General features: G+C 41.5%; 1 protein-coding gene across 5 annotated transcripts in view; it reads left to right on the top strand.

Moving 5' to 3' along the window:
* The window catches only part of USP45 (ubiquitin specific peptidase 45), a 91,482-nt gene that overhangs the window by 35,367 nt on the left and 41,330 nt on the right, over positions 1 to 14,785 (top strand). For all 5 annotated transcript variants that reach the window (XM_072141911.1, XM_072141907.1, XM_072141908.1 and 2 more), the window contains 3 exons: positions 4,132 to 4,259; positions 7,119 to 7,211; positions 9,590 to 9,720. In XM_072141911.1, the coding sequence (XP_071998012.1) occupies positions 4,132 to 4,259; positions 7,119 to 7,211; positions 9,590 to 9,720 (352 nt within the window). The remainder of the gene's footprint in view (positions 1 to 4,131; positions 4,260 to 7,118; positions 7,212 to 9,589; positions 9,721 to 14,785) is intronic.

The raw sequence follows: 14,785 nt of genomic DNA on the forward strand, positions 1-14,785 counted from the left end.
TGAGCCCTCTCCTTGCACCGGGATTACCGGCGTATAAGACGACCCCAGACTAGACAGAAGATTTTTCTGTCTTCAAAAGTCGTCTTGTACGCCGGTATATACGGTACCCATTTACATCCGATCTATTCAATCCTTTTGTAGGTTAGGACAAATTAGAACTACGAACCTTTAACAACTTGACGGTTGTAACTTTATAAAAATGTGTATTAATTAGGATTTCTGTATCTACTAATGCATTTAAAAAATACAATGCAAGTGAGAAAGTAATGAATCATCAATTTTTACAATGATGTTTGTACTGAACAATTTCAAGTAAATACTGATTGAAAATAAAGGCTTGTAATAGTGCTTTCTCCTCATTGCTTCACACATCGCGGCAGACAAATGGGATGTTGGTACTTGTGTGAAGCTGCCATTTAACTATGAAGTGAAATGCGTTTATTGAGTTTCCCCTGAAGACATGGTCCGCTGTGGCAATGCTGTCCATATTTGGTGGCCAGGCAAGGAGAGCCAGGTGGTGCTGCTAAGCATAGCACAGTCAAGCGTGCTCACATCTAAGTTTGACATTTGTCATCCTGTACTGCTGCAGGGAAGAGAAAAATCTGCTTTTCCATATGCTTCACATTTCATTTTGCCCGCAGTTTTGTCCAGATGGCTCCTGAACATTGTTTCCTTTAAGATACATTCCCAGATGTTTGTAAAATGCCAATGGAGATAAGGCAACAACTGTGTCACACCGATATTTGGAATTGCTTACACGCTTTTAATTCTCACATTTCTATGTAAATACAGTATGTAACAGGTAAATGGCTTTTTGATACATTTTTATTTGCACATTCCATGTACTATACAGTACTTTGTACATGATGTTTACCAGGTTTTTTTTTTTTTTTTTACATCAGCACCTACCAATGCAGAGTGATTTATGGTTTATATACTGTATAGGTTTTAGTGGATTTTTGAAGTTTATTTATCCCAAACCACTATACAGGCGGTCCCCTACTTAAGAACACTCGACTTACATACGACCCCTAGTTACAAACGGACCTCTGGTAATTGGTAATTTTCTCTACTTTAGTCCTAGGCTACAATAAACAACTGTAACAGTTATCACAGGTGCCTGTAATTAAGCTTAATTGTTAATCCTGGTTCTTATGACAATACAACATTTTTAAAATCCAATTGTCACAGAGACCAAAAAAAGTTCTGGCTGGGATTACAATGATAAAATATACAGTTCCAACTTACATACAAATTCAACTTAAGAACAAACCTACAGACCCTATCTTGTATGTAACCCGGGGACTGCCTGTAATATACATAATATATGTATCCACATTTTATCTACAGCTATACAGTTGTATGGGAGCTTGACAAGAAAAACTGAAGAACTGCAATCTTTTGACCAGCACCTTAATCATTGATTTATATAGGAATAATTTTGTTTATAGGAGGTAAAATCAGGTTGAATTGCCCAGGGTGACCATTTTACTTGAGTTGAAAGTTTGGCTTACCAATTCCACAGCCCTGGAGTAGGTAAATCGGGTACTCTTTTCAAGGTAGGGAAATTCCGTTAGAAAACAAGGATTTTTATTAATTAATAATTTATTTTAACAAATGAATTTCACCTTTTGTATAACCCATTTATTTGCTGCTCACCAGCAGTGACAGTAATACAGTAATCTGTCCCACATTACGGTGCATCTTTCAATGGATCCTGTAGATGCAGCTATAACCTGGGAAAATGTGTCTGCCTGAACAGCAGTATCTGATCAGTGTGCCGGAAAATATTATGTGCGACTTGTCAGTCTCGTTTTTATTCCACTTTAATTAAATGTAGGGTTTTTGGAACTTTAATTACGCATTTATCTTTGGTTCATGGAGGATATTCACAAGAACTCCCTGTGGAGGAGGCTCCTTCTAAGCGCAGCAGAACCTTTGGCATAAACATTCTATTAACGTAAATTGGTCCCTGCCATGTCCCCAGAACTCTTTAATGAGACTCACTCTTTAACTCATTAGTGCAAATGTGAGCTCATATGTCAGAAATCTACATTTCAAGAGTCACTATTCCTGGCATTTATTAAGTCCATGACTCGTTTGCATTGACATGCTGTGCTAATCAATATTTTTATAGTCTGGATATGTCACTAATGCTCTTATTTAGTGCAATGATTGCGACAGCAAGGAAGTTGCCAGTGGAATTGGAGACTGCAAGGAATATCTTAATTTCTCTGTTATCTCTAGGCTATAAGTTAATGAGACTGTGGCTCAAATTTCCACATTTACAACAATTGAAGAAATGTGCATATGTAATATATTGGAAGAGAAATACTAGTTGAAGTCCACTGGTTCTTTTTGTGTTGCAAGTCTTATTTTTGCTTTCTTGTCTTTCTAAGTGTATGAAACCCAATATACGGAAATATTTTTTTTTAAATCCTAAAAACTATTGCAATGTAATAATTACTATTTATGATGGATAGGGCCTTCTTAAAAAATGATTTCATACACCAAAAATCTATATTATATACTGATCCTTTTTCTTTTTTTTTTCTGCTGCTGTTCATGGAAAGCAATGTAGAAAATATCATATCGCACACAAATTACAGTATGCACAGCTCTTTTGTCTTCAAAACCATACTGAGATATACTGCTGGCATGGCAAAAATCCAATGGCATCTGGTACTCCAGATGCTGTGTTGTTTCCAGATGTTTGTTCGCATTGTCCTTGGTATAATTACTTCTATATCCATCCATTTTAATGTGTAGAGAGAGAGAAATATATAAATTTAAATATATGGTAAATAATAGGAAAGCTATAAAATGCCAACGCCTATTGACATATGTTTGTATGAAATCACTGTTTAAAGTAAACCTTTGGAACCTATGGGCAGGTAAATTCATAGTTTGGAAGCTGCAATTAAAGATCCAATTCCCACCTTTTTCTTCAATCAACCAGTGGTCAGGAGGGCACCGTCACAGGAGAACAGGAACGCTTCCCAGTGCCAGTTTCCTCTGATCTGTTGTGGAGAAGCTTCATTTAAATGCCTAGATCAGGGGTGCACAACCCACAGCCGACAAGCGCCATGCAATCTGCGAAGACTTGAGTTGATGCCCGCATTGTCTTGACATTTTAGAGTCCAATAAGCGTTTCCATAACTGATGGAAACTTTCACTAGTGCTGAAGTCCTCAGTGCTCCCTGGTCGTCTTCTGCTTTGCTCTGTCCTCACTCCTACATAGCAGGGCATTCCCAAGAACAAGAGAAGACCCAGGAGTGGTACGTACTTGTCGGCTGTACTGCATTGTTCCTGTATCCTCTCCTGCTCCTGGCACAGTTCTGTTCCTAATTCTAGCACAAAAAAACAGCGTGGGTCACAGAACAGCAAATTAAGGAAAGAAGAGTCTACATGGAGATGCACATTAGCCAGGAAAGGAGTGTATCTATTTATGCTCTGGGGGACTTCAGTATGATCTGAGGGGTTTCCAGGATTTGGCTGCTCAGAGTTCTCTCCATTATCATTGTCTGCTCTTGGATCTCCAGTATTATCTGTTCTCAATAAAGTATTTGGTTTCTGGGGTGATATTTATAGCTGGGCTATGGTATTTATAATTTCAGGCGTGGCCTTTTTGTACTGTTGTTGTCGCTGCATCGAGGGTGCTTGTGTGTCCCCTTAAAATTGAGCAGCATGACAATGTGGCCCTTAGACCAATTAAAACTGTTTGTTTGTCCATGGACTAAATCCTTAAATCAGGAACAGAACAAACATTTCAAGGTAATTTCAAAATGTTTTAATTTTATCATATATTTTTGGAGTCAAATCACTTTATCACTACTCCAACTACACCAAAATGGTCACCACTCCCTGCCCCATTTAGGTCTGCTGTGCATGGTTGTGGTGCGACAAGTCAAATGAAAGAGCGGGTCCTAGTCCTGCACGTATTGTGGCATGGCCATTCATTTCCTATGACCACGGGTGTGGTAGGCTGTTCTCCCTATCACATGTCACCCATCTAAACAGACCGCAAGCATAGGTTTACTTTCCTCTGTTAGCGGCCCATATTTCACACCAGGTCGAGTGCATGAGGTCTGTCTCTGTGTTTTGATCCTAAAGAAATCTATTTTATTCCAGGTTCCTCTTCAAAGGTTATTTGCTTGCAAGACAAAAGCAGAGAGAAAACAGACCTTCATGTCACTTCTATCCCTGTAAAAGGAATAACAAACCTGGGCAACACGTGTTTCTTTAATGCTGTTATGCAGGTCAGTGCTTGAACTATGGCTTAAAGTCAAAATCCGTCCCATATTGGATCTTTTACTGGTGCTAATCAATTACTCTGTTCTAACAATCATGTTTTTATCGATCAGAATAACAGAAAGTAACATGCCTGTTTATACATAGCCCACATACATAATATACGGTACTAATATAAAGCTTGATACTCCCTTTAATAGAGGGAAATCAGGTGGCCTTAGAAGAAACTTAGGATTTACAATGGTAGCCTGGTGAACAGTTATGTACAAATGCCAGCCTATATAAGCACCACATCTACTTTAAGTCTGCTTCTTTGATATTACAACATTCTTATATTTAACATAGTATGGATGATCTAATCAGAGCATTTGATCTGGTTGTTATTGCTGAAATCATCAGATTTTCTAAGTGGGAGTGAGCAGTTCTCAATTTATGAGAATACATATAAGCTGTAGAAGAACATCTACAGAAAACTTTTAATAAAACCCAATTGTAATATGTTTATTATCCCATAATTCTGCTAGTGGTATAAGGAATAAATACATTTACCGATTTTTTTTTTTTATTTTTTTTTTATTTGCTTTATTAATATGACATTAAAAGAGAATGTACAACATTACAAACATTATATCAGAATACAATACTACATTAAGAGGAAGGGGTGCACAGGCATAGTATACATAGGTTACATAGTGTCATAGGAAACGTAGAGTCGTAGATGATAACATAGGATATTCCATGTAAGGTAAAAAGACATTGACTCGAGAGCCTCACGAGGACTGCTAAGGTTAGTGTCATTTGGGATGAGTACCAGGGACCCCCCACAATTTGTGTGGACAGCCCTGATGTTTGTAAACAATATTTACATAGGGCAAAGTTAAATTCCATCAACATGGTCATGGTACAAGATCATCCGTATCTTCATGACATCTGTGATAGGCAGAAGAAGAGGACCGGAGCATGTGAAATAGTTAATCTGGATTTATGTAGCGTTAATTAAATATAAGAACTGTAGATACTTGAGTATAAGCCGAGGCCCCTAATTTTACAACCCAAAACTGTGAAAAGGCAAAATTGACTTGAGTATAAGCCTAGGGGGGAAAAAGCACTGTTCACAGCCTCCCTATTATATAGCCATCCCCTTTTAATATATAGCCAGTAAGCCCAGCACATAAAAAAAATAAACTGAGTACTCGCCTTTCCGACACCCTGGCCAGGTACTCTTCTTACTTCATCACCATGTTGGCAGCGACTTACCTGGAGATAGTACCGATGCACAAGAAGTAAGAAGAAGACCTGCCCGAGGCGTCAGAAAGGTGGGTACTCAATTTGTTTGTTTTTTTATATACCCGAGAATAAGCTGAATGGGGAATTTTCAGCACAAGTATTCTGCTTATACTCAAGTATATACGGTAATTGAATTCATTTATTGTTTGCTGCTTGAGAAACAAAAGGGGCGTGACTCATGGGCATCACTCCACTCCTTGTCTGTCAGCAGTGGAATCCAAACCTCCCAAAGAATCCAAGCTAAAAGAGGAGAGCCACCCAATTGTCCTGACTAGTAGGACATGTCATGTGAGCCTACAAAATACGATAAGCCCAATTGTAATCATAAGAGTCTATAAACCTGGGTCCCCAGCACTCCAGAGAGTGTCTTGGCGTGTGTCATACGCCAAGATCTAGGGGACAGAGAGAGCAGGAAGTAGTCTAGGTGCTACTTGTGTCAGGCATCTGATCCAGAATTGCCCAAGTACAGATATACCGTAATTCACCTGCCAGTTAGTACAGGATTAGATCAGATAATGTAGGGTGACGCAAGATGGCTGGATGAAGCTTCACTCAACCACTCTCCCAAATAAAGGAGAACATGGAGTCCAGCTGAGAGAAGAACCGTGTGAGCACCATGATGTCCGCGTGCTCTGAGGGCTATAATAGTTTGGGAAAGGCCATCGTCTTTAATAAAAATTGTAAGGAGTCCCAAACTATGTTATTTAAGGTGTCCACTTGTCATAATTCAAGAATGTAAACTGAATTTGGTCAAAAACATTTTGCTGCACTTTAATTATTGTAATCAAAGTCAAGATGTCTCAAATTCCTTTCTGGCAAGCACAAATATTTGCAGCATAGGGACACACTTGAAAATATTGTGTGGGCTTAGGTAATGTTAGTACCTGATTTCTGTGCTCTTAATTATTTTATTCAATGCTGATAATAAGACGCTTGCTTGTTTGGCATTGCCATACCCAATTAGTACCATCCTAGCGAAGACATCTGCTCCATCTCTCCGTCCAGAGGTTGCTTACTTGCTCACCTCCCGAAACATGTTTCTCAATATTTCTTAGAATTTTGACATTTTCTGTAAATGGTGTTTTGATAACTGTACAAAACTTTTATTTAAACAGGGATCTGACAAAATAGAATACAGGTTAACTTCTGAAATTAAAGATGTTGGCCATTAAAACAAAGTACAAGACCGTAGTAGGGTCACCCATGTTGTACTTGTCTTGCTAAAGTTTGTGTAAAGCCACCGAGACACTTCCTGTGACGTCCCTTGTCCTCCTGCCTTCCGACAGTTTTGTCTTCATGTCTCATCCATCATAATGATTCCCATAGCTGTGGTTGGAGGGGTGTGTCCTTTACTTAACTGGTAAAGTTTGCTTAATTTTAAAGCAGTCTAAAAGGGGTTGCCCACTGCTATTCGCACCTAAATCCCTTGTCTGGGTTCTAAGCAACAAACCATATAATGGACAGAAATTCTAAAGGTATGTTTGAAATAATTTCTCTAAAACATGCACATTAATAGGAGGATTGTATTTTTTACATATAATAATTGTTCTACAGATTGAATGCTGGTTCTTTGTTCACAGAATCTTGCGCATACGCACATGCTAACAGACGCTCTGTCTGGAATGAAAGAGAAAGCTGCAAAGCTAAAGATTTGCCTTGGTGAAGAAACCTTGGTAACTATATAAAATGACCTTCTGTTGTTACCTTGCTATAAGTGCAGCTCATTATGAATATAGAAATGTCTATACATGTAGTGAGTAGAAACCACAATTACACTGGAGAGTCATGTTTGTCTATTTCATCCTAAAGATATCATTGCCTTCCTAGCTTCTTTGTATCAAACTGGTTCCAATAGATTTTATTTCTTCTATGTTCTAAGTTTGTGCTATGTTGGCTACTACCAAATATAAGAAACAATGGTTCCAGTAACATTATATCATAGATACTGCTCCCGCTTATACACTAGGTAACTCTCAGGCCAGAAGACTTTTCTCTAATGAAGACAAATTACTACTATCTGCAAATTGTTTTCCATAATGTATAAAAACAGATTCCATTTTTATTCTGACAAATTACCTCCCAGTTTCAGACATTTATCAAGACCAGCATTTTTCATGTATGTCTTGATGGCTATTCTCCACTTTGTAGCTTGCATCTAACACATGAGGAGCCACAGGCGTCATCCTATACTCTGTGCACACCAGCAGTTTACTGCAGACTTAAAGGGGTATTCTCGTCTGGGCACTCACATTCAGTTTCATTAATCTGCCATACATATACATTTTTTCAATTGGAAGTTATTAAAAAAAAATGTTCCTGTGTGAAGATAAATGTAGTCATGTTGTCCCTTTGAAACGAGATCGCTTTCTCGGATACGGCCACCTCTGCTAGAGGGATTGCACAAAGAAACAAAAGGTTTTTTGTATATGAAATGTCCGGGAGTTACTACAAATCACACAGCCGTCCTGTGGTAATGATTGCTGAACCCTGGTGGTCCGGCAGGACTCAATAGCGCATGTCTGGCCACTGCTGCCAGAGTGTGAGGTGGTCGTATCCGAGGAAGCTATCTGGTTTCTAAGGGACAACATCACTACATTTATGAGAAATTATCTTCACACAGGAACATTTTTTTTATTAACATCCAATTGAAGAAATGTTTACATATGGCAAATGAATTTAATTAAATGTAAATGCCCTGATGAGAATACCCCTTTAAGTTATTGTGAGCTTTTACATCAGAAACCTGGCATAAAGTCGTCACATCTGGCCAAGTCAATTGGCTCCGCCTTTAATCCGTCCCACCACGGATGAAGATGGGCGAAAAACTCCATTTCTGGAAAACTTTTAATGCAAATGGAGGAAGTTGGTACCTTTTTCCACTTCAAAATAATGTTCATAAATTCCCCCGATATCCTTTTTAAGCCACTTTGAACTCCTTTTAACTATTCTTGTCTTGTGTTTTATCTTTTAGTTGGTAGTACATTCCCATGCAATAATGTTACATTGTGGCACTCTCCCCTTCTCATGGAGAAAATGTCAGAATATTCTGATCTGTAACGTTTAAGGGTACGCTTTCACCAGCTTTTACTTCAGCTTTTAGACTACCAGTCTCTATTTTACGTTAAAACATGCTTGTTTACCTATTAAAAGAATCACTTCTAAATACGTAGAGTTTTGCGATTAAGCAAATAGTCATGCTTTGTCTAATATCGTAAGCATGGTGTCTGAAGTGCGGTTCCCCTTCAGCCTCTAAAAGTGACGCATCTCTTTTCTTCTCATGTGCATGTCTCTTAGGAGATGATTTTTTTTTTCTTTTAATTTTAAAGGGAACCTATCACCAAGGAACTAATTTTCACTGCTGATGTCAGCTCACCAGGCTGTGAACTGTATAGGAGTGCAAAGGTGGGGGCCGAGAACTGATTAGCCTGCAGCACATACCAGTCACGTTTTTTTTTTAAATGCATCCAAACCAAAGCCTACACCCCTGTGACTACACAGATGATTCTGTCAGGGTGCAAGATAAGTTATAAGACACAATTATATTGTAATATTGTTATATTGAAAGCAGAAAGACATATTTGCAATAGAGCTGTAACTTGCTTCTATAACCTGTCTTTAGTGAAAATGAGGTTCCCACTGACAGGTTCCCTTTAAACAAGGTAGGGTTTTTTTGCCTAAAAGATGGAATTCTGAAAACGACATTTCATACCTCCTATCCCAAGTGTTCTGGGATAAATGGAGTAAAACCTGGTGACAGTGTCCTCTTTCATCTCCTTGTGACTGTAATAAGCATAGCATTGCTAATGTGCCTTTGAGCAACAGGAATTTTATAACTTGTATTTAACTGTATCATAGACACACAGCTCCAATCATTATAAGTGATGCAGAATTTGATTACCTTTTAAGCAAGTAATTGTAATTTCTGTTCATGGGCTTCCAAAAGCCTTCTTATGATGTTTGTTTCTTCACGCTGAATTTCATTGTATACACTTCATAAAATACACCTTTTCACTACTGTGTGTTTAATACTATTTATTTCCATTTTGTACAGGATCAGTTAGTGATCACCCTTCCTAATCCTGGTCCTCTCACGTCAGCAGTGGTCTTATTCCTTCACAATATGAAAGAGCCGGGAAGAGAACCTGTGACCCCCAAAATGCTATTTTCCCAGCTCTGCCAAAAGTAAGTAATTTTGTAAAGAGCTGTTCTACCAACTTATATCTTGTAACCTGGTGAAGCAGCAATGCTCAGTAAAATATTCTTTAGGCATAGAGGATGTCCCCTTGGTAGCTTCTTAGTCAATTTATCAGTCAAGATTTGGCACAGAGGACCTTGCTGTCTGCATCCCACAAGGGGTTAAGTGGTGTTTCTTGACGCAGCAGTACATGACCACAGATCTGCAAATCACATTGTAGAAAAATTGTTGATGCATTGAAACCGCATTAATTAATGATTAGATATTTTGGTTATTATAGACATGACCATCTTTATTATTTGATGTGCACTCAACGGGGGTAGAGGCTAAGTGACTAATTGCTGGGTCCCTAATATTGGAACCTTGTGATGAGAAAATCTGGAGATGCAGTTGTCTCATGTCAATGAAATGGTAATGTGCATGTTCATCCTGTCTACTGTTCAATGGGACCGCGGGTAACAGTTGTTCAAATCATTTTTTTGACAAGGAATAAATGTTAATGATGAGAAAACTGCATGTGTTTGCCAACAAGTTTGCTCTCAAGGCTTTCCCTTTCGGTACACATGCACGCTTGGACAGGACAATCATGTATGTATTTGGGCCGTCAGGGGCCACATACATCAGCTTAGTGCTGTCTAAGGCTATATGCCAGTTATTGTATATTAATACTATATGTACATGACCCTGATTACCTGAAGAAATTCTGTGTAAATGTGAGTCTTCAGTAAATCTCAGCTGAAATGATTTTCTTTGGCCAGACCTGGTGGTGATCATTTTCTGTAAACTACCAGAGCATGTAGTTATTGTATAGCGCTTGTGTACCGAGTTCATTTAGCTTGTAAGTCCTATTTTATTATTTCAACAGAACTGGGCAGAAGATGGCTAATCACTTAATCACCAAGCTAATTATGTGCTCTGCTGGCGCACAGATGTGGTTCTTCCTGACAGAGTGGGACGTTTTGCTCTCTTAAGAGGTTCTGCTGCCAAGCAATAGTACTTTATTGGTGCTTGTTTCGTTCAGGTCAAGTGACACTGTGCAGAAAGCTTCTGTTCAAAATGGTTGTTGCTAATAAATTGTGCTCTTGTGGTGCGCTTTACTAAAATTGCAGACAAAAAAAATTAACATAATGGTAACATTAGTAATCAGAGTAATCAGTGATATTAACTAGTAGTTGTTCAAGAAGCTTAATCGCCTATTTCGACAATGGGATCTTCTAAACTGGGATCTCCACTGATGTCCTAAACTAATAGGTCTGGGTCCGTGCTTTCAAAAGGGAAGTGTGGTTGCATGAAAAGCCACCTATTTTCTGATACCAGTTGATTTCATTAGAACAGTGATGGCGAACCTTTTAGAGACCGAGTGCCCAAACTCCAAACCAAAGTCCATGTAATCATCGCAAAGTGCCAACATGTCTATTTAGCCTAAAATCACACCATACCACTCTATAAGGGACATATAATACTGCTACATGATGACCATTACCAGTACAACAAGATAAATACCACCATACTGATAATAAACAGACCACAGAAAGTCCAACATCACCAATTATATCACAAAGCAGGAGCAAATACAGCGGGGAACACTACCCCCATCCAGTGAGGAACACTACCCCCATCCAGTGAGGATCACCACCCCCATCCAGTGAGGAACACTACCCCCATCCAGCGAGGAACACTACCCCCATCCAGTGAGGATCACCACCCCCATCCAGTGAGGAACACTACCCCCATCCAGCGAGGAACACTACCCCCATCCAGTGAGGATCACCACCCCCATCCAGCGAGGAACACTACCCCCATCCAGTGAGGATCACCACCCCCATCCAGTGAGGAACACTACCCCCATCCAGTGAGGAACACTACCCCCATCCAGCGAGGAACACTACCCCCATCCAGTGAGGAACACTACCCCCATCCAGTGAGGAACACTACCCCCATACAGTGAGGAACACTACCCCCATCCAGTGAGGAACACTACCCCCATCCAGTGAGGAACACTACCCCCATCCAGTGAGGAACACTACCCCCATCCAGTGAGGAACACTACCCCCATCCAGAGAGGAACACTACCCCCATCCAGAGAGGAACACTACCCCCATCCAGAGAGGAACACTACTCCCATCCAGAGAGGAACACTACCCCCATCCAGTGAGGATCACTACCCCCATCCAGTGAGGATCACTACCCCCATCCAGTGAGGAGCACTACCCCCATCCAGTGAGGATCACTACCCCCATCCAGAGAGGAACACTACCCCCATCCAGAGAGGAACACTACCCCCATCCAGAGAGGAACACTACCCCCATCCAGAGAGGAACACTACCCCCATCCAGAGAGGATCACTACCCCCATCCAGAGAGGATCACTACCCCCATCCAGTGAGGAGCACTACCCCCATCCAGTGAGGATCACTACCCCCATCCAGAGAGGAACACTACCCCCATCCAGAGAGGGACACTACTCCCATCCAGAGAGGAACACTACCCCCATCCAGTGAGGATCACTACCCCCATCCAGAGAGGAACACTACCCCCATCCAGAGAGGGACACTACCCCCATCCAGAGAGGAACACTACCCCCATCCAGAGAGGAACACTACCCCCATCCAGAGAGGAACACTACCCCCATCCAGAGAGGAACACTACCCCCATCCAGAGAGGAACACTACCCCCATCCAGAGAGGAACACTACCCCCATCCAGAGAGGAACACTACCCCCATCCAGAGAGGAACACTACCCCCATCCAGAGAGGAACACTACCCCCATCCAGAGAGGAACACTACCCCCATCCAGGGGCAATATGAAGGATTTTTGAATTCGGCAGGGGGTGTGTAGGGTAATGTGTATGTTGTAGGGTGGGTGCACTGAACAGCAAATCTACATGGAATCAGGCAGGTGAATTTACCATCAAATCACCACATGACACATGTCTGTGGCCACACACACATACATATATACATATACAGACTTCCCTTGGTCCAGAGCTCTGGGCACCTGTGCCATGCTGTCAGTGAGGGCAGTATAGCGCACCCCAGGGTCACTGGCAGCATGGCACAGTGACAGGAGCACTGGACCAGGCGCAGTATACATGTGGCCACAGACATGTGTCATACAGGGCAGTTTGGGACACTAAACAATAAGCACCTACAGTTGTTCAGTGTCCCAAAGCTGCCTGCCTGCTGCCTGTGTAATACACACAGAGCAGCTCCTGCCCTCCTGCTGCACTTCTGTACTCACTGTGCACCGGCTGCGTGCTCCGGCAGTTCTCTCTCTTCTCCTCATGTTCCCGGGCTGGAGGGGGAGGGGGTGGAGGGGCGGCACTGACCTGCTGCTGTGTCTCTAGGCAGCACTAATGAGCACAGAGCAGGTCAGACGCAGCCGTCAGTGAAAGAGATCACTGGAGCTCTCGGCGATCGGCAGCTTTTCCTGCCTGCCGGGAGTTCTAATGATTTATATATGAACAGCAGGGGAGATGGTCCGCGTGCCCACAGAGAGGGCTCGGCGTGCCCTCTCTGGCACGCGTGCCATAGGTTCGCCACCACTGCATTAGAACAATGCACCTGGTATTGATCGATAACTCCTGAAGATTACTTGGTATCCAAATTATCTGACCCAAATTCAAGGGATGTGTCAGAAATTCCTATTCTAGTGATAACCCTTCATACTCCTGTAGTATGCACTCATAAAATGCAAAGTTTCAATTTCCTGAACTTCGACTCAAGCTCCACCAAAATGGTCAATGAGATAAATTTGGGCATTCATTTCCAGTGACCTATTCCTCTGGAGAGGATTTATTTTGTTTGCACCGGGTCTAGGGATCTTCAGTATTGTCTTGTATGGAGTCTCTAACAATCTAGTCTGCTAAGAATCCAGTATTATTGTCTGCTCTGGGGTAACCAGCACTAGTAGTTTTATGCTCTGGGGGGTCTCCATTTGTAGTTTTATGCTGCGGGGGTTTCCAGTATTATTATTGTCTGCTCTGAATGCAGTGTTTGGTTGCTGGGATGGCATTTTGTGCCGTCCTGTGGTTGTTGGTGCATCTAGGGCAGTGATGGCTAACCTATGGCACTGGTGCCAGAGGTGGCACTCAGAGCCCTTTCTGTGGGCACTCAGGCCATCACCAGAGATGACTCCAGGTATCTTCCTGCAGTCCCAGACAGCCCAGGACTTGCTGTGCACAGAGCTATTTCATAGTGACAGCTGTACCTGGGACTATTTTCTACTGTATTGGTGTCCTCAGGGGGCTGGTATCAATGAAAACTGTGACAGAGAAGGGAGTATAAATCACAAATTACATTTCTGTGTTGGCACTTTGCGATAATTAAGCGGGTCTTTGTTGTAGTTTGGGCACTCGGCCTCTAAAAGGTTTGCCATCACTGATCTAGGGTGCTGGGTACTGATGTGGCACCATAAAGTTGAGCAGATTGGCCCTTGTACCAATAAATGTTGCTCACCCCTGGATGGAATTTTTAGATCAGGAATAGAACGGACATTTAAAGGAAAGTAGCCAGTGACATTCTTTACTTACCGTATTGTGGAAAATCATGTTAAGTGTTATGTCACCAGATCAAACCATCACTTTCTAACTAATAGGCATATAAATAGTGTCCTTAAATATGAGTATGAACGGTCAGTTTAGAGCTTTGGCCCATATCCATTGTGCAGGGGAGTTGCTGCCCAGGCACAGTGTGTACCGTTCCTAGCAGCACATTACTTATGAAATTATAATACATTGATTATGGTTCCTAGTATATGTGTAATTTATGAGATTTCAGATCCTGCTGTGACCCCGTCACCCATACGAGTGGTGTGTTACAACTGGTCTCTTCAGGACTGTGTTTTTTTATTTGAATGAGTCTCAAGCTGCACACCAGGCCTGTCTGATGCCAATGCTGAACAGACCGTGGTGAAATGGCACAGTGACAGTGCCCCCACCACAGCAAGCTGCAGTCCCCACCAGGGTTAGCAGGAGGTTTTATTACTTCCGCCTGCTGACATTAGATAGAATTTGGCCAGCATTTGTCAGTCTGTTGCTCTTCGTCCTTTGGA

This window comes from Engystomops pustulosus, chromosome 3 (assembly GCF_040894005.1).
Source record: "Engystomops pustulosus chromosome 3, aEngPut4.maternal, whole genome shotgun sequence".
In the NCBI taxonomy this organism is placed as follows: Eukaryota; Metazoa; Chordata; class Amphibia; order Anura; family Leptodactylidae; genus Engystomops; species Engystomops pustulosus.